The following is a 26,352-nucleotide window of genomic DNA, read 5'->3' as shown; positions in this document are numbered from 1 at the left end:
GTTATATGGCTACGTTCAAAACAGGGCGTAAGAAATGTTAGACTTGTATAATTTCTATTCTGGTGATCCTTTATTTACTTGTATGAAAAACTACAACTACCATGTCAAAATGTTAAATAAAATACTAAAAGTATATCTTCAACATATAGTTATAAAAGTCTCAAAAGTAAAACTATTTATTATGTCATACCATTTGTGTTATGCATACATTGATGGAACTGAATTAAATTTCACTGGAATCATATTGCATATGATGATATATAACAGAAAAAAAGATTTATTAATATCATTGGATTATTAGAAGAGGAATTTTAAATGTGCTATTAGCCACATTGTTCCTACACTGAAACAATGTTCATACACTACACTGTTGGGTGGTTTAATATAAACAATGCATCATGTTTTCTAAACTCTTCATTTGCTTTTAATTTTTTCCACTTATTTATGATAAAGGGACTTCAACAATATTTCACTGTGCAACTATTGTACAACAACATAAATTAACTTTGAACTTCACTGTACTACTACTTTATATAACATTACAATATTACATAGAATATATAGTGGTAAAACGTTTAAAAAATATTTAATTTTATTCATCAGCTTACTTCACATATGGAGAACATTTTTATTATTGTGACAAAAGGTGTGTTGGAAATGTATGCTTGGCAATTCAAACAATAAGTAAAAATTGTGGGTAAAATAACAACTACATCTGGAAAAAAAGAAGCAAAGGACAGTTTATATTATTTCACCCAATTGCTAAATCTACACTTGACTCATATTTGTAGGATTCTGTAAAATAGTGAATATTATTTTAATGTCATGCTGCAAAGCACTCAAAAGAAAGTAACCTTTGACTTTCACCACTGAATCAGAAGTGCAGAGGGTCCGGTTCTAGTAGTACGAGTAAAATGGACATAAATACTAAATACCACTGACAAGAACTTTACCATCCACATCATTTTATTTGTGCCGCAATAACAATAAAAAAGACAAGACTTTTAGATTGTAGTTTACAGATTTTATTGTATAATGTTTTTTCTTCACATTTAGGCACATCAATATGTAAAATTGGCAGAGAGGGGAAAAGTGTTGCTTCATTTGAAATGTTTGTTTGGAAGTCACAACACTAATAACCAGCTGGATATGGCTTTATAACATCATTATCGTTGACATCAGGTAATGAGTACTTACATTTTCTCCCATTACATTATCAAATGATTTATGTGTACAGTATTGATGCATGAATCATCCACGGGCCATTAAAAGTGCCAACCTCTGCCTAAAGGAAAGATATGAAAATTTAAAAAATCCCACTCAATACTGCCTAAGACACACACACACACACACACACATAAAAAAAGTCCCCTTTCATAGAAAATACTTTACAATTTGGCATAATGAAATGTCATAAACAAAAAAGAAGGAATAACCAATGCTTAAACATTACTGTACACAAATAAAAGTAGAGGAAAATATATCTCCCTTTGTCAGTAAATTTAGTGTTAGTTCTGCAAATACAATTTTAGTCTTGTGCAGCATTTCAGTACATTTTAGAAACTAGTAAAAGGTTTATATGCAGAGAGTGAGAATACAAACTACAATATTAGTATTTTGAAAATGTAACAAAGACAAAGATTTGGCTGTAGCAGCTATGACAGGTACATACACCACAATACAGAAATCCCTTTGGTAGCTACATTGAGAATGTTTTTAACCTCAACCAGCTAACCTGAGACATGTAAACACACAATAATTATTTGAATATTGCAAACTACACATGATATAGATTTTAAAAAAAATAAGACAAGCTGCCCTGTAACAGTGATACCTTAGTAATAATAAATGCCTACAAAAAGGTCCTGTGTTTTACATACAGACATGCATGTAGTTCAGTTGGGTTTGCGAATAGTGTTCACAGCTGTGTGGGTCCAACCTCCCAGTGCGGTTGAGAGGTTCGTGGCTCGACGTGTGAGGTTCGAGCGACTAAGTTTACCACTGGGGTCCAACTTTCTCATCACTGCTCCTCCAGAACATGCCCTTGTACTGTTCCTGCAGGGAGAGAAAGTATAAACAATTACTGCAGAGCATAAACACAGGGAGAGTGAGTAATGAAAGTGTCCACAGGCGACTCGACCTGGTTTTGAGACTTTAAGACGGCACTATTGCCAATGAGATATGGACAATAGAACCAAATACATCATTCATTTACTTCTCTTCTCTTTGGAGGTGCGACTTAAAAACTTAATTTTTTTTTATTGTTTGGTCACTATTGATGTAAAGCTGCATTTTGTCTATGAAAAGGGGCTATATTATTATTATTACTGCAAAATTTGAAAATGAAAGCAATTTTTCTGATTGGTTAATCTAGAAACACGATTTTTAAAGCAGCAGAGTATTATTATTATTATTATTTATGTCTATGTTAAATCCATTCATGAACTTTTTACAGATTTTTACTTGTATGTAGGAGAAAGGATGTCAAAGCTGAGCTGATAAGGTGACAGAGAACGAGTCAATATGTAAAGCAAAGGCTAGTAAAAGAGGAAGGAAGGCTGTGTGAGTCTGATAGATAAGAAGAGCATCCTTTGCTTGGACAAAGTAGGTTATTCATAAGTCATAAAAGAGAAGCTTTTCATTGCAACAGGTAAGAGACTTTCACAATTTCTTACGTACAAGTAGTCCATGCATCGGAACAGACACCAGGCCAGCTCTGCCATGCGCTTTTATGTCACAAAAGTAGTTAAACTCTGAGCACATGTTTACACAAGCTGAAGCATAATGTTTTGATGTTTGGATTTACCTTCTTCCCTACTCCACAATTTGTGAATATTCGAACTTCCTGTTGTCGGAAGAAAACAAACTTGCGTTTACATTTCAAAAGGAAGAGCCTTTCATTTCAGTGAGAAAAGTTGTACGCAATGCACATATAATAACTGACACGTTTCACGGTCCATGTGATTTCTGATTTTCACAGTGCATCTCACTCTTTATGGGCCGGTCCAGAGCACACTTCAACATTTTGAATGTCAACACAGGAAGTGATGTAAATATACTCCAAGCTCTCTCAAGCACATTTTTTTCATTTCATCTGGCCCCAATTCCCACACCCTCTCCCCTGCTGTCGTCCCCTCACTCCCTCCAAAATACCAGAAACACAGTTACAGTTTGAAATCTAGTCGGGAAGAATGTGTGTGGGGGGAGGGGAAGGAAGTCTGGGGGACCCGCAAGCTGTGCTGGGATTCTTTGGGAGGGGGGAGAAGAGGGTCATCGTCCTTCTCTGTGCTTTCCTCTATGCAGAATATGTTTGAACAGAAAATTAACCGATGAGCTCCTCAAATACACACAACACTCTCATTCACCGACAACACACACATGCTTTCATTCATACATACAGAAATTGCATTTCACCCACCTTCAACCAACTATTTATTACTCCCAACAAGAAAAATCTTACAAAACACTCAAAATGAAAAGAAATACTTTGGACTAATAGTAAAGTGAAAAGAACAAAGACATCACAATTCACCACACTTAGTGTTCAATACGCTAAATACTCAAAATGAAGATGATTTACCCGTTGTCTCTGCCAATGATGTTGTCAAAGGCCTTCGACAGATGTTTGAGCCTCCTGATCCCACTGGACACTGAATCCAAATCTCGGTCAAACTTTCTGTTACAACAGAGAGAAAAAAACCCTCAGAGTAGAGAAAACCTAAGAAATGACAGGAGCAAACAAAGACTAAAATATAGAAAAACATGGTCTGAATAAAAGAAGACTCACAGCCTCTGGTTCTCTGTGTTGGGGGAGGCAAAGGGACTTCGTAATGCAGCCATGCGGACCAGCTGCCTCCTGCCTCCACCTGTTTTCACCCCTCGTACACCAGCCTCAGGGGTCCTTTTTCCTCTAGAGCCTGGGGTACGACTGGGTGTGGCTGATGATCTGGGGGTGCGTCTGGGTGTTGCAGCTCGGACAGGTGTACGCCTTGGGGTGCGAGAAGTTGATGCACCAGCTTCTTCCTCATCACATGTCTGACCCGGGGTTGCTACCAAACACTCCTCACGTGCAAAGTCTCTGGTTCTCTGCAACCTCTGTGTAAGGGAGAAAAGGACCCGAGAGATATGTGCAGGGAATAAAGTTTGCTTGATTATTGTATATTTATATCAGGGTGCATGATATTAGGAAAATATGTGATAACGTTGTTGAATATCGTGATAACGATTAATAAAACAGTCTCAGTTCTCCCTTCCAGTATACTGCTAGAGATACAACAAAATGCTTGTTGAATTAAAACAAGGAAAGGAAACTGAACACAAAAGGCACCAATAAAAATAAAGATAGTTACATTTTTAAAAGTGCAGAATTATACTGATATTCTTTAAACTAAAAAAATATGGTCAGAGTGCAATATCACAGTCTTTAACGATGCGTTTATCGCGAAAGTTGCAAAGCAGCACTGATTTATATCATAAACTGAACAACATGGGATGTATATATGTTTTGGACTGAAAATCATACCAGTCAATCTACCTGATATACTCCAGTGATGGAGTTCTGAGCACTGCGAGTCATTTTGCGGACTGTGTTGGGCTTTGGCTGCTCCTTCTGGGTCTCCCAAGTTGGATTCTCTGGGAGAGAGGTGGTCTGGACAGAACGTAGTGGGAGACGTTTACGCAAGGACATTCGCAAAGAGTTAAGTGACGAAGAAGAGCGAAGCTTGCGGAAACGGTCGGGGGCTTCTGGGGAACTCTCTGCGCCATCGGACTCATCCAGGACTGTATGTGCCCGCCACACTCCCACCACAGCTTTACCTAGTCCATCCATTATTGAAGACGTCATGCTGACTGAATTAACCTGCAACAGGGGAGTGGAGTTATAACAAAACATCAGAGTGTGTATCATAATATAACAAAACATATTGTTGAAAGTGACAAACTGCTACTGTTACAGCAGATAAGCAGTCTGTACATACTTTGATAATCAATGAATAATTTATCAAGCAAAAATTACTCGGTTTTTAGCTTTCCAAATGATTTTTAGCTTCTTTCCATTTAAATGTTATTATGTTATTTGCATGTAAATGAAATGACTGAGTTTTGGTTGACCAAACTAATAACGTCACATAAGGCATCATACAAGTAAATAGATATTTCCATATATAAAGACAGAGGTAAACAAGTTTAACTCTTTACAGTATTGAGCTAACGTTAATAAATGTACGATATGACTGCACGATTATCGGTTCATGGGGACATGACCCGTAACAACCCGTACAATGCGGCAGCAGTTAATCGTTTTAGTGAAAGTTTGTGGCTTTTGTTTGATCAGGATTTCTTGCTTTGCAGGCTGCCTGCCCCGTGTAACTTTTAAGCCAATACGGAGCTAATAACAGTGATTTAGCACGTATGCGTCAAATGGGAACGACAATGAAGTTACAAGTTTCACACTATTAACAATGAACCGTCTTCAAGTAGTACCATTACCAATAAAAGGCCAGTGATTATCATTCACAAACAACACAAAGAGGGATGTTCGTCAGTTAGCTTATCGGCAGTTGAAAGCGTTAGCTAACATTAAAATACCTCAGTTTACACGAAACATATTATACGTTAAATACCTTACATTAAATACTAGCTATGCAACCGTCTACCGTGCCGCTAGCTTACCTGAAAGTAACAGCTTTGTGAATCGTCTGCTTTAGTTGCTGTTGTTTCTTTCTTCCACTGTTTGAATTTGGCGGTGGACCGCAGACCGCACACAGATACACATCACCACGCCCTTCACGCAAAGCCCCCTGTAAGACGTAACACGTTACGTCTTGGCGTGCTGGTCACGGTCATCATCGGAGCCATATGGCTCTGGTCATCATGAGATGATAAAATGGGCTTAAAGGTTTACATTTGTTCCACTTTTAATTGAATAATTGAATAATTTATGTTTACTTTATCATCATTATTATTATTGTTATTATTTATGTAATTGTTTAACTTACCCATCAACATTATTACCAATATTAATTGCATTATTGACATTATTTTTTGAGTTACAGTTTTTAGCTACAATCGAATGCAATCCAATCCAGCAGACCAGCAATAATCTCTGCATGAGATGTTGATTTCTTATCAAAATTTACCATAGGTTGATTCAACTTGGTAAGTTTTTAGGCCAGTTAGAGTTGTTTTTGTTGTTGTTGTATTTCATTATTGTAGATTGGGAAGTGTTTATATTTTGTTCACCTCATTTACATAGCCAACATAAGTAAGACAGAAAAAGTTAAATACATCTAAATTTAAAGGAGTTGAATATAACAGCACCTTCATGTCATGCTATCAATATTTTATTGAATTATATGATGATGTGTGGGATTAAATATAGGTTCAAAATCTCAAAAAAATGACCTGGTTAAAGGTTTAATTAAATAAATACCTATGATAAATAGTCTACAAAATCTGTCCTGTTGGATAGTGCAGTCTTGACACAGACAGAACAAGGACAACGTTAAATACTAATGTTCATTTGCCACTTGTCCTACACTGTGAGGCATGTCTTTTTCTCATGTTAATATTTCATTTGGTGTGTCTATTTGCACATTTACACAACAATCTCATTATTATGGATAGGAAGGGTTGAAAGTAAAGTGACCAGCAGATGTCACTACAGACCTGCATGTGAAACACTTTCAACCACCAGTGCCTGGAGATCTTTGTCACTTCCACCACGTCTGTGGTGATTTCATAAAGGCATCGACCAGCCTGTGTTTCCACTTTTCTTTAACTTTTGATCTATTATTTCTTGTAATTCCATTTGGGATGAACCTGTGTTTTGCAAAAACTATTTTTGACGTATTAATAAGTAAGCAAACATTCACATTTTTGCATGTAATTAGATCGAGACCTTTGAGAATTTCCCAAAAGGGATCAATTAGACCTTACTAAATTAATAATTACTGACTTTTGGACACAATCGTAGCTAACTGAAAAGCCTGACATAAGAAGGGACCAGATATGTAAATTCTTGACTTCAGATTCAAAGCTGCAGGAAAAACCAAGCAGCCTCTTTCACAACAAAAGCCTTCACTCAAGCTTGTGTTCATACTGTAGATTTGATAACCACATTACTGTGCATGTGTGCATTCTTGTCAAAGGTGCTACCAGGCTCGTTTGATATTGCACTGTTTTATGTGAACCTGTTAAGTGCTTCTTTATTGCTAAGAATAGACATTGAACCTCATTACATGGACATCCCTGTTCTTTTGTCTCATTAAGAGTAAATGTATAACATGATTTTATAAAGCCTTGATTGCATTGTTGAGTCAGAAGTTAAGGTTCAGTACAAATGTTGAAACTAGAGACCAAGCTGGTGAGGAAACAAAAGCACTTTTATTGAAATGTCATGTTGCAAACTGCCATAATCAACAGATGATACAGTTGATAGCATGCTACATTTTGTATAATTTTGAAGGACATTTTGGGAGAATGCTTATTTAGATCAAAGTTAGATGAGACTCTCATGTCTGTATGATAAATATGAACAGCCAGTTAGTTTAGCTTAGCACGAAGACTGAAAATAGCTATTGGCTTTGTCCAAAGGTAACAAAATCCAACTAGAACCTCTAAAGCTCACTAGTATACATGTTACATTATATTTTTCTATACTTGCACATTGTGGTTTTATGGGAGGATATCTTTAAACAGATAGCAAGGCTATCGCTAGAGGTTTCCTTTTGATTCCAGTCTATGTGCTAAGCTATGCTAACCAGCTGCTGGTTGTACTATATTCATATTTAAAACACAGATAGGAGAATGGTAGGCTATTGGTCTTCGAACTCTCAGCATGAAAGCCAATAAGCACATGTCCTAAAATGTCAAAACCTTCCTTAAGAAAATGTCAAATATGATAAAATTGTTAAATGGGTAATCGCAGTGTCACACACACACACACACACAAAACTGAGTCGTGATGTTTTCATGGCTTCTCTCTATATTTTGGGCACATCCTATTTGCAGCACTGTCAAAAGAGAAATAAAGCATTAGGAGGTTGGGTTTGTTGTGAGTAAGGGTCCGTCTTTGTTTTATATGTATATATGTTTTGTATGGTACCTTTGTAATTTTGTTCCACCATGAAGCAACAGCAAGAAGCGCAGTAAAGAACACCACCACCACCCCTGCTATGAAGGGCATCAATGGGATCTTCACAGTCTTTTCTACAGATGAGGAAGAAGATAATGATCAACTAAATGTTTCTTACTTCATATCACTGATTTATCCTTTCTAAGACTGTGTGAACTGACCTGTTACTGTGACAATGAACTGCTTGCTGTCTATTCCATAGATGGGAGACTTTGTTGTGCAATGATAAGTGCCTTCTTGCAAGCTTTTCTTCACTCTGTTGGCGGTTAGCTGGCTTGTGAAGCCGTCATTGGTCAGAGAGAAGCCACCTGATAATAGATCCACTTCACTTCCATTAAATGCCCATGACACAGATGAGACAGGTGGATTGGCCAAGATATCACATTGCAGGACTAGCATTGCCTCTTCTTCTACTACAACTTCCTCTGACCCAGAGAGCTGTGGAGGATCTGAAGAGAAACGCCAAACAGAAAATGTTTAAATTGTATGTTAGCCACCAATTTTAGCAACGGCTCTATGCATGACAATGTCATTCTGTTGGTTGGTCCCCCACTTTGGTCCAGACTAAAATATCTCAACAACTTTTAGATGGATTGCCATGAATCTTTATACATACGTCCATGGTTCACATGCAGACATCATAGGCCTACATGGTAAAGCTTGAGCATGATGTTAGCATTTAGCTCAAAGCACTACTGAGCCTAAGCAAAGCCTCAAATATCTGGTGGCTCTAGAGCAAAATCACCCTAGTCAGGGGGATTCATCCTCTGGGGACCATGAATATCTGTACAACATTTCACAGCAGTTCAGATATTTTGAGTGGTCAGACCAGCATTGCCATCCTGGGTAAAACATAGTAATGAATATTATATTCCTATTCGGCTAATAGATCTCCCCAAATCCTACATAGGCCTACATAACCTAAAAGCTTTATATTAATTATTATTATTATTATTATTATATTATTATTCACATAATTCCAACATTTATTTGAATGGACTCACATGTGACATTCAGGGTGACTGAGGCCGTAACTGTGGCATTTTTTCTCAGGTGGCAGGTGAAAGTGGCACCATTGTCTTCATAGATAATGGGTGTAACACACACGCTGCTGCGACCCTTCTTATTCCCTTCTGTCAGACTGACAGCAGCACCATTCCTCAACCAGACCAACTCTTCATCAGCCTGAGTGTCATGGCCGACGTCAGGCTGACAAACCAGAGACACAGTCTTCTCCAGCTCTGTCTGTATAACACCCTCACTGTTGACTTCTGGGAGAGTCTGGATATTGACACCTTAGGAAAGGAAAGGGGGAGAAGGTTGAAAGTTTTAGCGACAGTATAATTTTACTTAAAAGAGGCAAGTCAGTTCAATTCTTAGTGACCAGACAGGCTTACCTAATGTCTGGCTTGCACAGAACAGGAGCAAATGGAAAAGAAGGGGTCTGAACATCAACTTCATTTTTACACTTCTTTGGATTAACCTGAAGGTGAGGGAAAGATGATCGGAAAGAGCGTTCATACATACATATATAAAATTCTCATTTAATCTAAATTCAAGAAAACTTCAGCACTTCAGTAGTTCCAAATGTGTAGCAGTGACAGTCTCTTTTCAACATTTGGATACATTAATTAAACCTATGTAATGTTTTTTGTATATTGCTTTGTATTTCCTTTCTTAATGCCTTCTATGTTTTGTATAAAGCACTTTGAATTGTTGTTGAAAGCTGCTATACACACATAAACAAACCTTGCCTGATATTCTCAGTTGTTTTTCTCCACCTTGTAAGGCTACCAAGATCTGTGACACAACAACAATACTTAATACATTAATCATTTGTGTTTTTAACCTCAGTATACAATTCCAATTTCCCTCCTCTCTTTCAGTCGATCTTAGTTTCTTTCCAAGGCCAAACCTTTCTTCCGTACCCTTCTAATAGGCCTAAAACAAGCAAATTGTTGAACGGGCTTTGAGAATAATGATCAAAGAATTTAAATTGTATGCATGACTGATGAATCCAGATGAAAATTGATTGTTTTTTTAGCATCGGTTTATGCTGCGGGCAAGAAATGTTTTTTTAAAACATAAAGAAACCTGTCATCTCAAAGATTTTTCTCATAAAGTTGAGATAATGTGTGCTTTTAAATACACATTTAGGCAATTTGTTACATTTCTACTCCTTAAAGTTTTACTTCAAACCCGTTTAGAATATCTGTAATATCATAATATGAAATCTTTAAGCATTACAGAAAATGTAACCAGAATATTGTGTCCAATACAGAAAACAAATGTGTTGTTCCATTGTTTTCTATCCAGTGCTTGTATTACAAGTTTCTGAAGACAACATTTTGAAAAGCCTGCCTGTTAGATCTGCTGTGAAATCATCCCTTTGGATAAAAGTGTTATATAAATGTTTTTCTTAAAAAGGGACAGTTTTTTCTTGCTGGCACATATTAATCAAAGTTAATAGCAAAGCAATAGCAAAGCAATAGCAGTTTGCTTAAAATCGTTACCATTTCTTCTTTGGCAACAAGTCATACCAGCAACAAAGTACCAATGCTCCCAGGCTGTATATCCATAAAATAAACTAAAACATGAATAAAAGTATGACGCATAAAGTTGCCCCTTACCTGACAATGATTACTTCTTCTAAAATGATTCCCGTGTGTGAATGTGAGAATGTGGAGTGTTCAGATCTTCAGTAGCTCTTATATTCTTCACTTGCAAATGAGGACACTTTTATAACTTTCTTTACTGTTTTCTCATCATTCTACTTTCCTGTTCCTCCCAACACCCTTTCAATCCACCCACCCATGATTTTTATTTTATTGTTGCAAACTTATATTGGGCAAACACAAGGACAGTTTCTTTTAAGGGCTATTGGCATTACGATGGCACTAAAACTTCTAGGGTGTGGATTTAAGTATTAAAATACACGTTTTACTGTTTCTTTTCATATTTGTTATCAATAGTTAAGGGTTTTTAAAGCCCAAAAGACATTGATAATACAATTATTCATTAACGATGAAGCATGTCACTGTCAAATTCACATTATCTGATTTTTCCTAATGTCTAAATGCGAGAAGAGAAATGGTGTTCAAGCTATTTTGATGTCCCTGAAATAAAAGATAAAGAAAGTTTGAGGGATTATTTCCTTGTGATGTATGTACCGTGATTGACAGAAAGTAGTACTGTTGTCATAAACTGATAACAAAGCTGCTAAATCCCCAGCGTACAAGTACTTTTACATTTGCACTTTAAACAGCAGCGAGCATGTCTGTCTCTCCTCTGACAAATGATTTACTAAGACACTGTTATACATTTATAAAGTAACCAAATAAACACTCAAAAAACATTTTCAGATACTCCTCAAAATACTTCCATTTTATTAAACTTTATACTTTTACTCCACAACATTTCAGGGGGATATTTTGTACGTTTTACTGTAGTTCCTTTTCATATTAGGCCTTTACAGAAAGATAATATTAGAAAACATGATTGTTATAGATTAAAACTACAAAAAAGCCAGCCAATCCTTTTCTTAAGTAAAATAAATACTATGACTTAAAATTACAATACTCCACTCAAAAAACAAGTCTTCAATAATGTAAGAAGGTGAAATGTTTGGTTTGTACGTTCTGAGCTACTGTAGAAACATGGCGGTGGAGAGAACCTGCTCCCTATGTAGATATCAAGGGCTCGTTCTAAACTGACAAAAACACAACAATTCTTAATTTCAGGTGATGATACACTTCTGAAAACATAGTTATGAGTATCATATTCCATTTCTGCTAATTGAGATCCCTAAATCCTGAAATACAGTAAGTACATACGAGGTCACAATTGAGTTAAAACAATAATCTGACTTTTTGACATGTGTTTTACTGTATTGTTAAATTATTATGTCATAGAAATGTATACTTTTTGGGAAGCCAAATTATAAAATAGACTATTGCTAAAAAAAAAAACAGAGGTACACAAAACAAACAACAGTGACTGCACTCTAAAATAACATTTTAATTGCTACTGTAACATATCTACGGTGTTTTCAGGGCACTTTTATTCTATACTTTAGCCAGGTGTGTGCATGTTTCCAACAGCCCCCTCTCTTGTCCCCACTCGAGAGAGGCATTGACCAGCTGGGAAGGTTTCTTCATCTACAGGTAACATATGAGACCTTTTTTCTTTCTTCAAAAAAAATATGGCTGGCAGAAAGTCATTGGGTTCTTTAAAAAAACTAAACATAAATACTTGATTTAGTTGTCTTGCCTGTACTGCTAACCCCCTTCTTTCCGTCTGACAGCTTCTTATACTTGCTCTAAAAAGAAAATCCTGTATGTGATTTTTGACTGAGCATAAAAAGTGCCAGTTGTAGGCGTATTAGTTATGGCTCCTTCAAACTTCCAAACTCTTTGCTCATGTATTTGCATTTGATAAAGTGAATTTTAATGCATTAGCCTCTAAGCTTTGGACTTTTTTTATAATTGGCACGTGATATTCAGTTTGTGACAGCTTCTTTAAAAAGAATATGTGTACATTAGATCAAAGGTTAGCAGCAATTGCAACATATTTAGTTAAGGAAACTTGCACAATTGACTAAACTCATAACCTACTTTATGCTAGATAGACCCATGCAGTGATCTCTTGTTTCTCACCATACACACATATACACCTGAAACCTGTTCAGCTGCAATGTGTAAGCAGATAGCTGTGCTTGTGACCTGTTGTTATGATGCACATCAACTGGGCACTTCTTGAAACTGTGTCTTTTGAGAAGTTAAAGTTTAATATCAGTGATTAAATCCGTACTGTTTGTACACAGTTATTTATTAACATTTGAGTTGAACATACCTATAGATGCTACTGATTAAATGTTTAGGTTGCAGATTTCTGTCAGGGTAAAATTGACAAGTCCATGTGTGACTATGTTTGTCTATATGTGACAAGTTCACAAGGAGGCTGACCCCAGCGTTGAAGTCATTGGTCAAAGTACAATCAGAGGCAGATAAGATCAGTTGATGATGTGCACACACACAAACATAAACAGCATGACTGTAAATAATTAATCAAAGCCTTCAGAGATTATGCCATCATAGCTCTTTGTGAACAACATGCAACCAAACATTCTCCATGAGATTACTACTGAGCCCCGTAAAACCACACACACACACACACATGTCAAAAATGTCAATAATATATGAAGCACTTACTACTCATACACTAGACACACTGCATTCCCTCCCTCCATACCATCTTCCTCTCAACTTTATTCATACCGTCTTCTCCCTCCTCCTCCAAACAGTATTCAATCTATAACTTTGAAGTGCATTTGTTGTATTTCTAAACCCAGAGAGACCGACTGCGCCACTCCTTGCTCTCACTTTCCCCGACTCCCTCCCTCCCTCACTTGCCTCTTAGCTGTTGTCCCAACTCTCTCCCTATTCTCTTCTTTTTCTGTATTTCAATGGAGAAGCTGAGTCCCCTGGAACCTGGACACCCTTTACCGGGTGCAGGGACCGTTGCCGGGGTTTCTGTTACCACAGCAGGAGCTGAGGGAGACGAAGTAGCAATCAGCTCCAAACTGTTTCGGTGTGCGTGGTTTAGACGTTTGGTACCGCTCGCCTACAGAGAAGAACTTTACCAAGTCTTACGGCTCACAGGCCCACTGGTGAGTAGCGGAAAGTTGAAGTGTTGGTGGGGGGTTGCATTGGTATGTAATTCATAAAGCGCCACAACTGTTTAACAATTGGTTCCTATATCTGTTGGTTTCATAGTTAGTTGAATGTGCACTGTTACAGAGTATAACCTAAAAGTGCAATCGATTACCAGTTCGAAAATAATATATAGCATGCAAATGTATTCAAATGTAGTCTAAACCTGTCTGTGCTTGGGGATTACACATCGCTGCACTCCAACTTTGCTGAGCAGTTAGTGTCACACAGTGTCAGTCACACACAGTCACTTTACCGGGGCTGGAGATCAGAGTAGTAGTAGTAACAGGTCCGGGATCACAGATCAGGAGTCAGAGTTGAAAGCAGGCAGGTAGCAGGCAGGAGTCAGAGTTGAAAGCAGGCAGGCAGGATTCCGATGCAGGCTTGCAGACGATCTGACAAGTATGGACTGAACATCAGGGCTTTCTATACAGGGCATGATTAGTAGTAAATGCAGTGCAGCTGGTAGGTTAACGAGGGTGGAGCAGAGCAGAGACAGGTGGAGGTAATCAGACAGAGTAGAGAGAGCAGGGAGCAGCGTGGCACATAATTGAAAACAATTAGTGGTGTTACCAGGCAGGGAGAGGGCTCATGACAATTTTTCTACATCAGTTTCACCTGATCATTGATGACCTGTTAGGAAAAGAGTCAACTTTTTCTGTTTGTTTTTTCAGCTGCTGTTTCGGATTCTGAGCTTCCTCCTGCCGTTTGTTATTACTATATTCTGTGGTCACATTGGCAATGCAGAACTGGCGGGATACGCACTGGCCACATCGGTACTGTTTTTACTCCTTTGTAGAATACTTGATTTTACCTGCTTCAACTAAAGTAGTAGAACTACTACTACTACTCTTTACTTCGCTCCGAGGACTTGTTTCTTTTAACTGTCCCAAAGGTCCGTACAGAACTTGGGAAAAGGGCTTTTAGTTACGCTGCTCTGGCTGTCTGGAACCAGCTGCAGAATGAGCTGAAACTCAGAGAGCTGGTCCCTGAAAAGACTTAAAGCAACTCTTAAAGACATTGAAGCCGCTGTGTCTGTAAATGTTTTAATTAATGTTGTGATTGTGATTGTTTTTTTTGTCTGTAACTGTGCTGCTGCCTATCTTGGCCAGGACAATCTTGAAAAAGAGATTTTTAATCTCAATGAGGCCATATCCTGGTTAAATAAAGGTTATAAATAAATAAATAAATAAATAAAAAAAGTAAAACCAAAAACTAGTTTACATTAAGTCGATTTAAAAGAACGTGTACAGCTGCATTGCTCTCATCTGCACTTGTCGCCCTTTTTCTGTTGCTATTTTCATGAATAGCTAGCTATGCAGGAAGATTACGTTCTTATCCTGACTTCTTAGCTCTGATTGGTCGACTTTTTTTTACCAACTGGTCCATAGCAGATGATTCACAAAATGTATATAGACGTTAAACTATTCAGTAACACCTAACACCTTGTGGCTGGGGATATTGTCATCCTGGAAGAGACCATTCAACAGCCATAGACCACTGACTGTTTGGTAAATAGCATTATTATTGCTTCCACTGACGCAAACTCTATATTCATCCCAGTATCAGACCTCAAGAAAGTCACGGTCGCCACCTGTTAGTTTGCTTGGCCAACAAGTAGTGGTAAGGAGGTTGTATCACATTGCATCAATGCAAGCCCTCTGCCATAGGCTTTCCAAGTCCTTGGCTAACTTTTGTTTTTATTTAATTGAGATTGATATCTCCTTTGCAAGACCTGAGACCATCAGCAGAAACATGTAGAGCAAAAAATAATTGTTGATTGTCAGTGGGACTGGTGTATCAACCCTTTCACATTACAGGCAACAATGATATTCAATGGACACATTTGTCTTCGTGAAAAATGCCAAACTCTCTGAATTCAGCCATGAAATCCTTAAAAGACTGAAATCTTTTTCCTGATTAGATAAATTCTCTGTGGAGAACCACAAAATGTTCAGCTCCTTGATACCACTCAGACGATAAACTTCTTCTTTAAACCATTTTTGAGCTCTTCTGCATGCCTTGTGAGGGCTGAGATCCAGTATCAGTCTCATATATATAGTTTTCTTGCACCAGAAGTACAGCCCTCCATCTTGATTTTAGAGACTACAGAAATAGCTTCTTCCTAAATGTCCTGATGCTGTGCGTCAATGTTCACTTGTGAGATCATAATGGACTGAGGTAGGACACAGTGACACTGAAGTGAATAAGCCAGTAGGGGTAAAATCATTTCAGGCAGGGTCCCTTCCTTCGCAGGACGGTCTCTCTGGTTTAGATTCAAGCGGGATAGCTGCACATCATAGATCGCAATTACAGTCGATCTAATTAGGTTTTCCTATCCTGTAACTTCCTCCTGCCAGGATACTGTCTCTGAAGACATTTCAGCCAAAAACCCTGCTCTGCTTGAAACACTGCAGGCGTTGCTTGTTTTCTGCATTCTGTCATTAGCTTTTCCACCCTTGCTGCACCTGGATTTTCGTCCTTTTTTACCTAATAGTTTTCAGGGACTACGGAACCAAATTCACATTGGTTGCTGAATCACATAATATCATCAATATACTAAAAAGGACAATGCGTGAAAAAACAAAAAAGACGATACGTACAAGACATTTGAACAGTAACATTTTAGAACTTAAGTCTAATGTACAGTTTTCTGATTTTCTTGTTTTTGATTCTCCTCCTCTTAGACTATTAACATCACCACGACTGCTACAGGCTTTGGCCTTGCCCTGGCTTGTGACACACTCATTTCTCAGGTGAGCAAAATACATTTTTCTTTAATGTCCTATATTTATTGTTTCTAATCTACAGTAAGGTTTACATTTCAAACCTATGTAATCAGATTCAGCTCTCTTTGGTCTCATTTGTGTTTTGCAGACATTTGGCAGTAAGAACATGAAACGTGTGGGAGTAATTCTCCAAAGAAGTTCATTGATCCTGCTGCTGTTTTGTTTGCCCTGTTGGGGTCTTCTCATCAATTCTTACAACTTGCTGCTCATCTTGTACCAAGAGGATCGGGTGGCGAGGTAAATTCGCAGTTTATGAAACGGATCAATACATTACTGTCTTTTTTATCAATTATATTTTGAGTAACTAAAGCGCCAAAGCAGACATTTGATGTGAAGAGACACATAGTTTTGATATTGCATATATAGAATTGCAAAAATAGGGGCATGTCAGAGCAGAAAGCACATTTTTGTCAAAGTGTTTGTTCCACTAAATTAATATTATTCTGTTTGCCTCCCTTTCAGAATTGCCCAGCTCTACATAATGGCATTTCTTCCAGCTGTTCCAGTGAGTGCACTGAAATGAAACACTCAAAAAAGAGTTAGGATCATTTTTTACATTCTGCAGTTACTTGAGCTACAGAATTACACATTAGCACAGACTCTGTATTAAAAAAACCAAGAAATGCAAATCAAGTTTAGGTGCAACCAGTTCCAAACAGTATGAGGCATAGTGACGCAAGGAGACATGTTAATATTGATGTCTTTAAAGCAATGATTGCACAACTCTGGTGACCAACTATCAAGTCTCCAAAGAGTGAAGACTGTGCTCTCTGTCCTCATCTTCAAGACATGCAGCGTTTTTATTTACACACTGTAACCTAATCACTGTGAATAATCTCATTAGGTTTTGCTCAAGTGTTTACAGTGACCTAAATTCAATACCTTTATTGACAATGCTCTGAGGTAGCTACCAGGAAATATCTTAAGGAAAAGCAGGGGTAGCTGCAGTAATGGGCATACAAACAGTAGGTGCAGGTAGGTGTCTCTAGACAAATGGACACATGTCGAAAACAATGAATGCCGAAAAGTCTGTACAGATTATTAGCATGCATGTTTACCCTGTCCCCACAAAACATATCAACGTGAATGAACGAGTAGCGTAGCAACATATAGTACAGTAGCACTGAGAGGCAATTTTGTTTAAGGAAATTAAAACAAGACCCATATCTTTATCTTTAGTGCCATGGTTGTTAAACTTATCAGCAGTGTTACTGATGTCTACATTGTATAATTCCAGGATTTTATTCCAAAAAGGAATTTTAAAATTCCCATTTGTCTCTCTGCTACAGGCCATGTTCCTGCACCAGCTGCAAGTTGCCTACCTACAAAACCAAGTAAGTTTGAAAGAGGAAATAGGTGCACTTCTCCTGCACTGAGTGTGCCCTGCTTTAAAAATAATTGAAGTGTTTGTTTCCTCAATTCAGGAAATGGTGGCACTCGTTAAAAAACAAGAAAGAAATACCTAATGTTTAAAATGGTGAACATGGTAAACATTTTACAGTGAGCATTTAGCTCAAAGCACCGCTCTGTCTAAGAAGAATAAATCAGCTTGGCTTTTTTCTCTTGTGCTTGTTACTGAGAGTGCTGTATTTTCCTGAATGTATTGTTTGTCTTGAACCTGCATAAATAATATTAATGCACAATTGAATATTAGCTCCACAGATTGGATAGCTGATTGTTTATTGCATGTCTTTATTTTTTGTCTGTCAGGGGATTATTCTGCCTCAGTTGTACACAGCAGCAGCAGCAAACATTTTTAACTTGGGGGCCAACTACGTCTTGATCTTCAACCTCGAGTTGGGTGTCATGTAAGTCTGCCATGCTGCTTCTCCTAACCTTTACATTGTTGATGGACTTTGTGCTGCTAGATAGCCTTTGGTATCAGGCCTCAAGTGCCATGACTAATGAAATGTACTAGTTACTGTAAGCCTATTGCATTTAAAGCAGAGAAACTCTACTCTACTGATCACTGTTGTGAAAACAGGAGAGGGCAGGGGGGTAATGCATAGCCAGGAGTTTGGGAGGTCGGAGAGCTCATTATTAATTTTAATCTAAGAAGAATTAAACTTTTTTTTTTTTTTTTTAAACCAAGCCAGCCACTGGTGTTTATTATTTCTGTACTTTATTTTTAGAGAGGGAGGCCGTGTAGGGAAAGAAGAGAGAGCTATGACAGGCGTTGATCCTTCTCCAGCTGGACAAACATTTGATCAACAGGCAGTCCACTTAACCAATCAAGTCCCTATGGTCGGGTCAGGTCTGTCCCTTGCCTCCCAAATCAAGCTTGGACACAACATTTTCAAAGCTTATTCTCAGACACTTGTGCTTAAACCATGGTGTAACTTTAACTGTCTCGTCGCTGACCTCCTTTGAGCCCTAAATGTGCAGTCCTTCACCAGAGAGGGAGCGAGTCACAGTTAATGTGTAGACCGTCACTAGACATCCCTTCAATATAAAAAGATGTTCCATCATGTGTGTTTGCAGTGGATCAGCAATTGCCAACAGCCTCTCTCAGATCATCATCTGCCTGCTGTTGTTTGGATACATCAGATGGAAGAAGCTACATAAGCAGACATGGGGAGGTGAGTAATACACACAAATATGAATATACTCAATAAATCTGACGTCCTCTGCAGGCCATTTTGAGTATAACTCTTTTGTGTGAAACTTCTGCAGGCTGGTCCACTGACTGTCTGCAGGAGTGGGGCTCCTATATGAATCTGGCTATCCCCAGTTTATTCATGGTCTGCTTTGAATGGTGGATGTGGGACATTGGCGGTATACTTGCTGGTCAGTGTTACTTTTGTAAAAAACTCTTTAAAGCCACTTTGAGTGTATTAATGTAAGGCCAAAATGGTGTATGTCTTTGTCAAAAATGTCTACAAACAAATATTTAAACCATCAGAGTAAATGTAAAGAGACTCAAATCACAACTTATATACATAGTGACTTTAAAAATAGATTTTTAAGAAAATTTAGGAACATATTTAATTGATAACAAAAAAAATGTAACTGGCAAAAGGTTATCACACAATTTTGAATAAACCAAATCACTTAAAACAAGGTACACAAGGTAAAGACACAAAAGCCTAAAGCTTTAAAGGCTTCCCCCATCCACAGTAACTGTGCCACCATACATTCACTTTATTTGCCCAAATAAAATTTGGTTTCAGGACTTGGACACCTATCCACCAGCACTATGTGGTGAATTGATAAGAGAATAGTACCATATGTATGCCATTTAAAAATATTACAACTTTTCCCTCTCTCATACATTTGATATTTGTGAGATTATTAAAGCAGCAGTGGGCTGTGTACAGTTTACTGACTGTGCTTGGTCAAACATCACAAGTCTCTCTGAATGTGACTTTTATCATATCAGGTATACTTGGAGAGGTGGATCTCGCTGCCCAGCACGTGTTGATGGAGATAGGGGCGCTAACATATATGGTACGCATCATCCAATGTGTTCACTGGAACATTTATCTATTATTATTGACAACAATTCAGCATTTTGGGAAATGCGCTTATTCACATTAGATGAAAAGGTAGATACCACTGAAATAAGGACCTAGATCCAGGAGGATATTCGCTTAGCTTAGCAATAAGACTCAAAGCGGGGGGGAAACAGCGTGCCTGGCTCTGTCTGAAGTAAAACAAAATAGAACTACCAACACCTCTTACTTACTTGCGCCTATTGCTCCTTTTTAAATGGAGCAAAGGCCATTGACCACAGTTCTCCATAGTCTTCTATCCTGGGAGTTCCTTTCAAGCTGTTTCCATGTCAGCCCGCTCTGCTTGATGCCTGTCTTGAGGTCCTTTCGCCAGGTGTTCTTAGGCCGGCTTCTCTTTCTTGTGCCTTGGGGGTTCCATCTTAGGGCCTGCCTGTGATGCTGGTATTGGGTTTCCGGAGAATGTGGCCGATCCATCCCCATCTTCTTCTTTTGATCTCCTCTTCACTGGTTGTTGGCCTGTTCTCTGCCAAAGATCATTGTTGCTGATAGTATCTGGTCAGTGGATGTACAAGACAAACTATAGCCAGCTGTTGATGAATGCTTGTATTTTCGTCATTGTGGTCTTGGCTGTCCTCCACATCTGAGCCATAGAGTAGTATAGGCTTAGAGCTGAAGAGTCTGAGCTTTGTCTGCTGGCCGATTTCTTTGGATCTCCACATGTTCTTTAGTTGGGTGAATGAAGCCCGTGCCTTGCCGACTCTGGCTCTGATGTTTGCATCCGTGCCACCCTGCTTGTCAATGACACTGCCTAAGTAAGTGGAGGCTTCTACTTCTTCAAGTGCTGTTCCTTCCAGGGTCATTGGGTCTTCATGGGTTGTGTTGACTTTAGTTTTCCCTTTTTGGATGTTGAGGCCTACTTGAGATGTACTTATCAATGTTTGCCAGTACTCTTCCCCTGCATCTGCTTCTTATTTATAAATGGAAAAAGGATAATTTGTGGTTTAAAGGGGAGTTAAGTCCTGTAACTGTTTCTTGGCGAACCGTCACCTGGCAAAGTGAATTTTCTCTCACTCAGATTAAAAACAACGGAAGGAGAATTGGCGAAGACACAGTTTATTCTGACACTCTGCCTTTTCACTAGTGATGTGTCCTTCCGTGTCGAGGCTTCGAAGCGTGTGTCGAGTAATCCAGGTAGATCTTTGTGAAGCGCATATCAATGCTTGTGTTGATTACGTATGTGATGACGTTCGAAGCCTCGCGAACCTGCCGTACCACGTGGCTGATTCAGGAACTGGTTGGCGGGTTTGGCGTGCGATTCGAAATATAAGGGGGAGCAAACCGCAATTGATCCCCCTTATAATTTGTGGACTTTATTGCGCGTTTGTCTGCAATCTATTCAAGCTTTTTGTTTTTGCGATGGAACCAGCAAGAAGGAGATTTCCCCTGTCTGGAAACATTTTGAGCTGATCTCTCCTAATAAGTTATGCACATTGTAATAATAACTAGCGTGATATACTGTACATACATGTGACAACACAGCGTATACCTTGTTCTAATGTCTTTCTTCTAATTTCTGGTATTTTAAAAGGTGAAGTGTCCGTTGTGTTCAAAAGAACTTGGATACAACAATAACACCTCATCGATGCTGACGTAAACACAAGCACATTCACATCACAACCCTCTCCACAATTTGTTTCTACCCCGCCATTGACAGACACCATATTAATAAGTCCATAAATTATGTATTGGCATCACAAACATCATTCATTTATTTATTAAATTCAAAGCTTCACACACCAAAGCCATGTCATTATAATCACTCTGCCGGTTTTACATTTATTGTCCACTTGATGGCACAGTAGAGCAAATGAAGCACCATGAAGCTTCGGCCCATGAGTGAACCAATTGGATGGAAAGCTTCAATGCTTCATGAAGCTTCATCTCGCCATCAGTACTTTTCACGCTACAACAAATAATTCACAGATCAGTAACCCTCAATGTCCTGAGGCTGCTCTGTGGGGCCCACATCCTTCCTCCAGGACCCAGCCTACTGCAAGAGGCCAGAACCAGGTTACCATCATGCTTATATTATTGGACTGATTACCTGATTCTGTCCAGCTGTCTGATCTCCAGCTGAGACACTCCCCTCTCTCCACCAGCAGCCGGCGCTGTAACCACACCCCACTGCCACATGATTAGTGAGTGCTAGAGGTGCTGGTAGATTTACTTTTGAACTTGATTCTCCCTGCTTCCAGTCTGTATGCTAAGCTAAGCTAACTGCCTCCTGGTTTGAGTGCCATATTTCAAACACAGACGCGAGAGTTGTATCAATCTATTCACCAAACTCTCGGGAAGAAAGTGAATAAGTGTATTTCCCAAAGCAGTGTAACTGAATGTCTGAAACCAAATATTAACATAGGGTCTTTGCAGTTCCCTCTAGGTATCCATGCAGCTTCCTGTGTGCGTGTTGGGAATGCTCTGGGGGCCGGGAACACTACCAGGGCCTTATTGACCTGCAAAGTGGCCCTGGTGCTGTCAGGTATGAAGACACATAAGCATTGTAAACACAATAATACCCAATTCATAAAATCTGAACTGTGCCAACTGAGAATTTTTGGTCCTGATTGGTTGGACGGTGTATTCATTTCTACTAATAGAGTATAATTGGACACCTCTGACGTAGGTGTAATCTATGTATTAAACTCTGGATAAATGCTTTTGAGAAGAACAATGCAATCTTGATTCCAAAAGTGTTTGATTTTGCATGAATCTTGACTAAAATCAAGCATAACCAACACGGAAGATACAACTTGTCAGCTATTATTATGATGTCTTTGCTATAGGTACGCTTGCTGTGTGCCAGGGTATCATCATCGCTGGCTCTAAGTCCGTCATTGGCTACATATTTACCTCTGATGAGTGAGTTTCAGACTATCACACGTTCATTCCTCCAATATGTAAAGGCAATGCTGTTTTTGATAATCTTCTTCTTCTACTGTCTGCAGAAACATTGTAAAGATGGTCTCAGAGAACCTCACAATCTACACATTTATACAATTCTTTGATGCACTTCTGGTACGTTATTACAGAACAGAACTGTCTTGTTTTGCATTGAACTCTTGTTTTGACGACTACATGAAGTTGTTTGCTTGTTTTGTTGAACCAATGTCTCTTATTCTTTCTTTTAATTGGTGTGTGTTTTCAGGCTGTCTGCTCAGGGGTTCTTGTTGGAGCTGGGATGCAGAAAATTGCCGCCTTGTCCAACATGGTGTGTTACTACTGCATCGGTCTGCCTGTGGGAATAGCTCTGATGTTTACTGCCAAGCTAAGAGTATTAGGTAATGTTTCCATTCTATTCTATCTCTCTATGTTTTTGCAAACAAGCTATGAATGAAGATAAAACAAATACAGTAAACCTCAATTTTTTCCTGCTCGGAGTCTCAGCATTGCACTCCTATAACATAGTCAGACTCGCAATGGACAGGTAGAAAAGGCTCTAGGGATGACATGTTGATGATCATTGACATGTTGTTGTTTTCAGGGAATAGTCTACTATCGATGGATTGCTATGAAATTTGGTTCACACTCTCATGTCCTCCTCAGGATGAATTGTAATAACTTTTGCAATCCCCTGACTTTTCATTTAGCACCATCATCAGGTCAAAATTTTAATTTGTACAATAGCCGCTAGCGTTGCTGTATCTTAATCTTTTTGATATCTATTTTCTTTCATGTGTGCATATTTGTGTCCCTCTGGTTAGGCTTGTGGATCGGTATCTTTGTCTGTATTTTCTTTGAGACGGGTTTCTTCCTCTTTCTAATCTTCAAACTCAACTGGAAGAAAGTCACACACAAGGTAGGATCCTCTTATATTTATTTAAAGCACGCATGGCATTTAAACCTTTCCAAAAGGTATTGAGGGCAGGAATTGGGATTAGCTAATGAAACTTCCTATTAAGGAAACATTTTTGTTGTAATGGAGCTTCATCAGGACACTGGAGGCAGGCAATCAATGCTGGCATCCCTGCGACATTTTCACCTATACCAAATTGAATTCTTTGCAACAAATCTTTGTTTTGTTTTCTCCCTTTCTTCCGCTTTTGCATAGCTTTCATAATTATCTCTCTCAATCCATCCACACTAAACAGAAAAACAGAATCACTATTTTACAAAGACATTTGGTGTTTAGGTGTAATATATATTTATTTGAATTGTAGGTAAATTCAATAAAAGTTAATTGAAAATTAGGTGTATTATAAAATAATTAACCTCTCATGAGCCTCATTCTAATGTGTTTTCAGGCTCAACTGCGAGCTGGACAGAAAGTGGTGATGATACCAATGCGTCCTGTTAGTACTCTGCTAAATGAAGCGATGGTGCCTGGCGTCTCTGACTGCCCTAATGCAGTAAGTGCATAATAGTATGTGGTGTGTAGTTAAGGAAGGTGCTCTCCCTTCTATGTCCCTGTTTATAATATCTACTCACATATTGATTAACAGCAGCTTCTTTGTACTCTGAAGGCCTGGTTGGATGGTGAAGTAGATGGCTACATTCCGGTCAACACCCAGAATCAGGAGCTGAAAGCGGCTCATGAGGCTGAGGCCAACAACACACAAACAGGAGGAGCTGAGAAGAATGCTGAGCACAGCAAAAAGACTTCAAATACCAAAACTCAAGCGCTGCTTTCTGTCTCTGAGCTGATCTTGCGCCGGGGACTCATCTTCTTGGTTTCATTAATTTTTTTGGCCATAGGTGTTGCTGTCCACATTGCTTTCCCTGTACTGGAGCCCTCCGCCCAGAGCAGGGACAACTTCACCTTGAACTGGGCTAATGACTCCACTCTAACACCGCTGGCTCCACTGAACCTGACACTGAACCTCTGAGCTATCTTTGACATCTGAATGTAGACATCTAGTGGCTGAACACAGTTCTCATAAACTGACAATTTAGATCTCCCACAGAGAAAAGCCTTGCATTCATGGTCTACTTGTATACCTGGATTGTTATTTTGTTAAACTACAGCATGACTTAGTACGACTGGATTTGTCTTGTATTGAGAAAAATACGTCTCAGTGCTGCACTGCTGAGCTGTAGAAAGCTGGAAGCAGTATCAATGAGACTGGCAGGATGAACAAAGGTCTTGTTACAAATATCACCTTTTTAACCTGCTCAGCCTGAGATGTTCAACTGGAAAGACTAGACACATTATAAATCCCTCACTAAGAGACCACGTGGGAATCAAGTAACAGATGTTCTTCCACAGATAGCTTTTCATTTAGCCACTTATTCTTGTCTTGATTTACATTTTGTCTTTTGTCTTACTGACCTTAAATCAATTTATCGTGTTTTTACCTGTAAGTGTAAGATTGACTGTAAATATCTGATGTAAAGTTTACATGTTCACATATATGTAATATGCACAGACTGTACATTACTGCATTGTCTGACTGTATCACTGCCACTCAACCCTGGTAATCTCCAGAACAGAGGTGATTGATAAATAATAAGATAGCTATTTTTTAAAACTAAATATCTATGACCAATAATATAATGTACTGCCATGTGATGGCAACCTAATCAATGACTTTTAAAGTGTATAACAATGAAACTAACTACAGGGAAGCCAAAATATATTATTTCCCCAAGACATTTGTGTACTATTTTGAACTGCAGACTACAGACTGAACTCATCTTCTAGGGTTTTTAAAAAAGAAATGTAGTTGAAAGGAAGAAATACAAACTATGTTGCCAAAGATTAAAAAATTAAACCACCAATTTCTGAGTCATACTGTTGACGTGGGCAGTAAATGCTACTCTTGGTCCTGCTAGCATGTAAATAACTGCTAAAGTAGCTACTTTCAAATTATATTGTCTTATCAAATGTCCACTTTTACCAGAAACACAGTATATATGAGAATAAAAATAAGAGAAGTCAACTTCAGATCCACCAAATATTCCTAACCATCCAAATCTGCTCTTAGGTGTGCTGAATGATGAGCCCCACTTGATCATAAACGGGAGGTATGTCGCTGATTGTTTATTATTGGCATAGATTACACCCCCTATACACTATATAAGGGCAGGTGTGGTGCCGTGTGCAAATACTCTGGCTGTAAGAAGAAGAACTTCAGCTGTAGTGAAATTGAGGTACTGTTAAATAAATTTCAGAGCGTCAGTATTGGCGCTACAGGTTATCAAAAAGCCAGAGCATTTTGTAAGCCATTCAAAAGCTGAAGGTACGCAATATCATCCTCCAAGAGTTTTTA

The 26,352-nt window shown here is 38.6% G+C and overlaps 3 protein-coding genes across 7 annotated transcripts; 1 reads left to right on the top strand and 2 right to left on the bottom strand.

Moving 5' to 3' along the window:
* Positions 1 to 1,485: 1,485 nt before the first annotated feature.
* Positions 1,486 to 6,924, bottom strand: pimreg (PICALM interacting mitotic regulator). Its single transcript, XM_029447410.1, has 5 exons — positions 6,899 to 6,924; positions 4,535 to 4,858; positions 3,788 to 4,095; positions 3,581 to 3,676; positions 1,486 to 2,055 (listed from the first exon to the last, which is right to left on the bottom strand). Exons 2-5 carry the CDS (start codon positions 4,841 to 4,843, stop codon positions 1,896 to 1,898), a joined length of 873 nt encoding a protein of 290 aa, XP_029303270.1. The 5' UTR covers positions 4,844 to 4,858; positions 6,899 to 6,924; the 3' UTR covers positions 1,486 to 1,895.
* Positions 6,925 to 7,361: 437 nt separating this feature from the next.
* On the bottom strand, positions 7,362 to 14,142 carry tmigd1 (transmembrane and immunoglobulin domain containing 1). Of its 4 annotated transcripts, none has more exons than XM_029448615.1 (6): positions 14,102 to 14,142; positions 9,532 to 9,617; positions 9,139 to 9,429; positions 8,296 to 8,583; positions 8,105 to 8,208; positions 7,362 to 8,012 (listed from the first exon to the last, which is right to left on the bottom strand). In XM_029448615.1, exons 2-6 carry the CDS (start codon positions 9,593 to 9,595, stop codon positions 8,001 to 8,003), a joined length of 759 nt encoding a protein of 252 aa, XP_029304475.1. In that variant the 5' UTR covers positions 9,596 to 9,617; positions 14,102 to 14,142; the 3' UTR covers positions 7,362 to 8,000. The 4 variants fall into 4 exon arrangements, with proteins under 4 accessions (XP_029304475.1, XP_029304476.1, XP_029304478.1 ...); XM_029448616.1 differs by lacking the exon at positions 14,102 to 14,142 and adding an exon at positions 13,345 to 13,466; XM_029448618.1 differs by lacking the exon at positions 14,102 to 14,142 and adding an exon at positions 13,411 to 13,432.
* On the top strand, positions 13,537 to 25,861 carry LOC115019184 (multidrug and toxin extrusion protein 1-like). Of its 2 annotated transcripts, XM_029448612.1 has the most exons (17): positions 13,537 to 13,802; positions 14,520 to 14,621; positions 16,533 to 16,601; positions 16,723 to 16,871; positions 17,097 to 17,139; positions 17,924 to 17,968; positions 18,345 to 18,442; positions 19,116 to 19,213; positions 19,308 to 19,421; positions 20,014 to 20,081; positions 22,517 to 22,625; positions 22,930 to 23,005; positions 23,092 to 23,161; positions 23,292 to 23,424; positions 23,848 to 23,942; positions 24,388 to 24,492; positions 24,607 to 25,861. In XM_029448612.1, exons 1-17 carry the CDS (start codon positions 13,599 to 13,601, stop codon positions 24,967 to 24,969), a joined length of 1,941 nt encoding a protein of 646 aa, XP_029304472.1. In that variant the 5' UTR covers positions 13,537 to 13,598; the 3' UTR covers positions 24,970 to 25,861. The 2 variants fall into 2 exon arrangements, with proteins under 2 accessions (XP_029304472.1, XP_029304473.1); XM_029448613.1 differs by lacking the exon at positions 14,520 to 14,621.
* The last annotated feature ends 491 nt before the right edge of the window (positions 25,862 to 26,352 follow it).

The sequence above is a fragment of the Cottoperca gobio genome, chromosome 14 (genome assembly GCF_900634415.1).
Source record: "Cottoperca gobio chromosome 14, fCotGob3.1, whole genome shotgun sequence".
NCBI classification, from domain to species: domain Eukaryota; kingdom Metazoa; phylum Chordata; class Actinopteri; order Perciformes; family Bovichtidae; genus Cottoperca; species Cottoperca gobio.
Note: the sequence above shows the minus strand (reverse complement) of the source record. Positions and strands in the feature narration are given on the sequence as shown.

Coding starts and splice junctions, on each gene's coding strand:
- pimreg (XM_029447410.1), bottom strand. CDS start 4,843: ATGACGTCTTCAATAATGGATGGACTAGGTAAAGCTGTGGTGGGAGTG. Junction 3,677..3,787: donor AACACAGAGAACCAGAGGCT/GTGAGTCTTCTT, acceptor CTGTTGTAACAG/AAAGTTTGACCGAGATTTGG. Junction 2,056..3,580: donor ATCATTGGCAGAGACAACGG/GTAAATCATCTT, acceptor CTCTCCCTGCAG/GAACAGTACAAGGGCATGTT.
- LOC115019184 (XM_029448612.1), top strand. CDS start 13,599: ATGGAGAAGCTGAGTCCCCTGGAACCTGGACACCCTTTACCGGGTGCA. Junction 19,214..19,307: donor ACATAAGCAGACATGGGGAG/GTGAGTAATACA, acceptor AAACTTCTGCAG/GCTGGTCCACTGACTGTCTG. Junction 22,626..22,929: donor AGTGGCCCTGGTGCTGTCAG/GTATGAAGACAC, acceptor TCTTTGCTATAG/GTACGCTTGCTGTGTGCCAG.
- tmigd1 (XM_029448615.1), bottom strand. CDS start 9,595: ATGAAGTTGATGTTCAGACCCCTTCTTTTCCATTTGCTCCTGTTCTGT. Junction 9,430..9,531: donor CTGTGCAAGCCAGACATTAG/GTAAGCCTGTCT, acceptor TCCTTTCCTAAG/GTGTCAATATCCAGACTCTC. Junction 8,584..9,138: donor AGTCACCCTGAATGTCACAT/GTGAGTCCATTC, acceptor GTTTCTCTTCAG/ATCCTCCACAGCTCTCTGGG.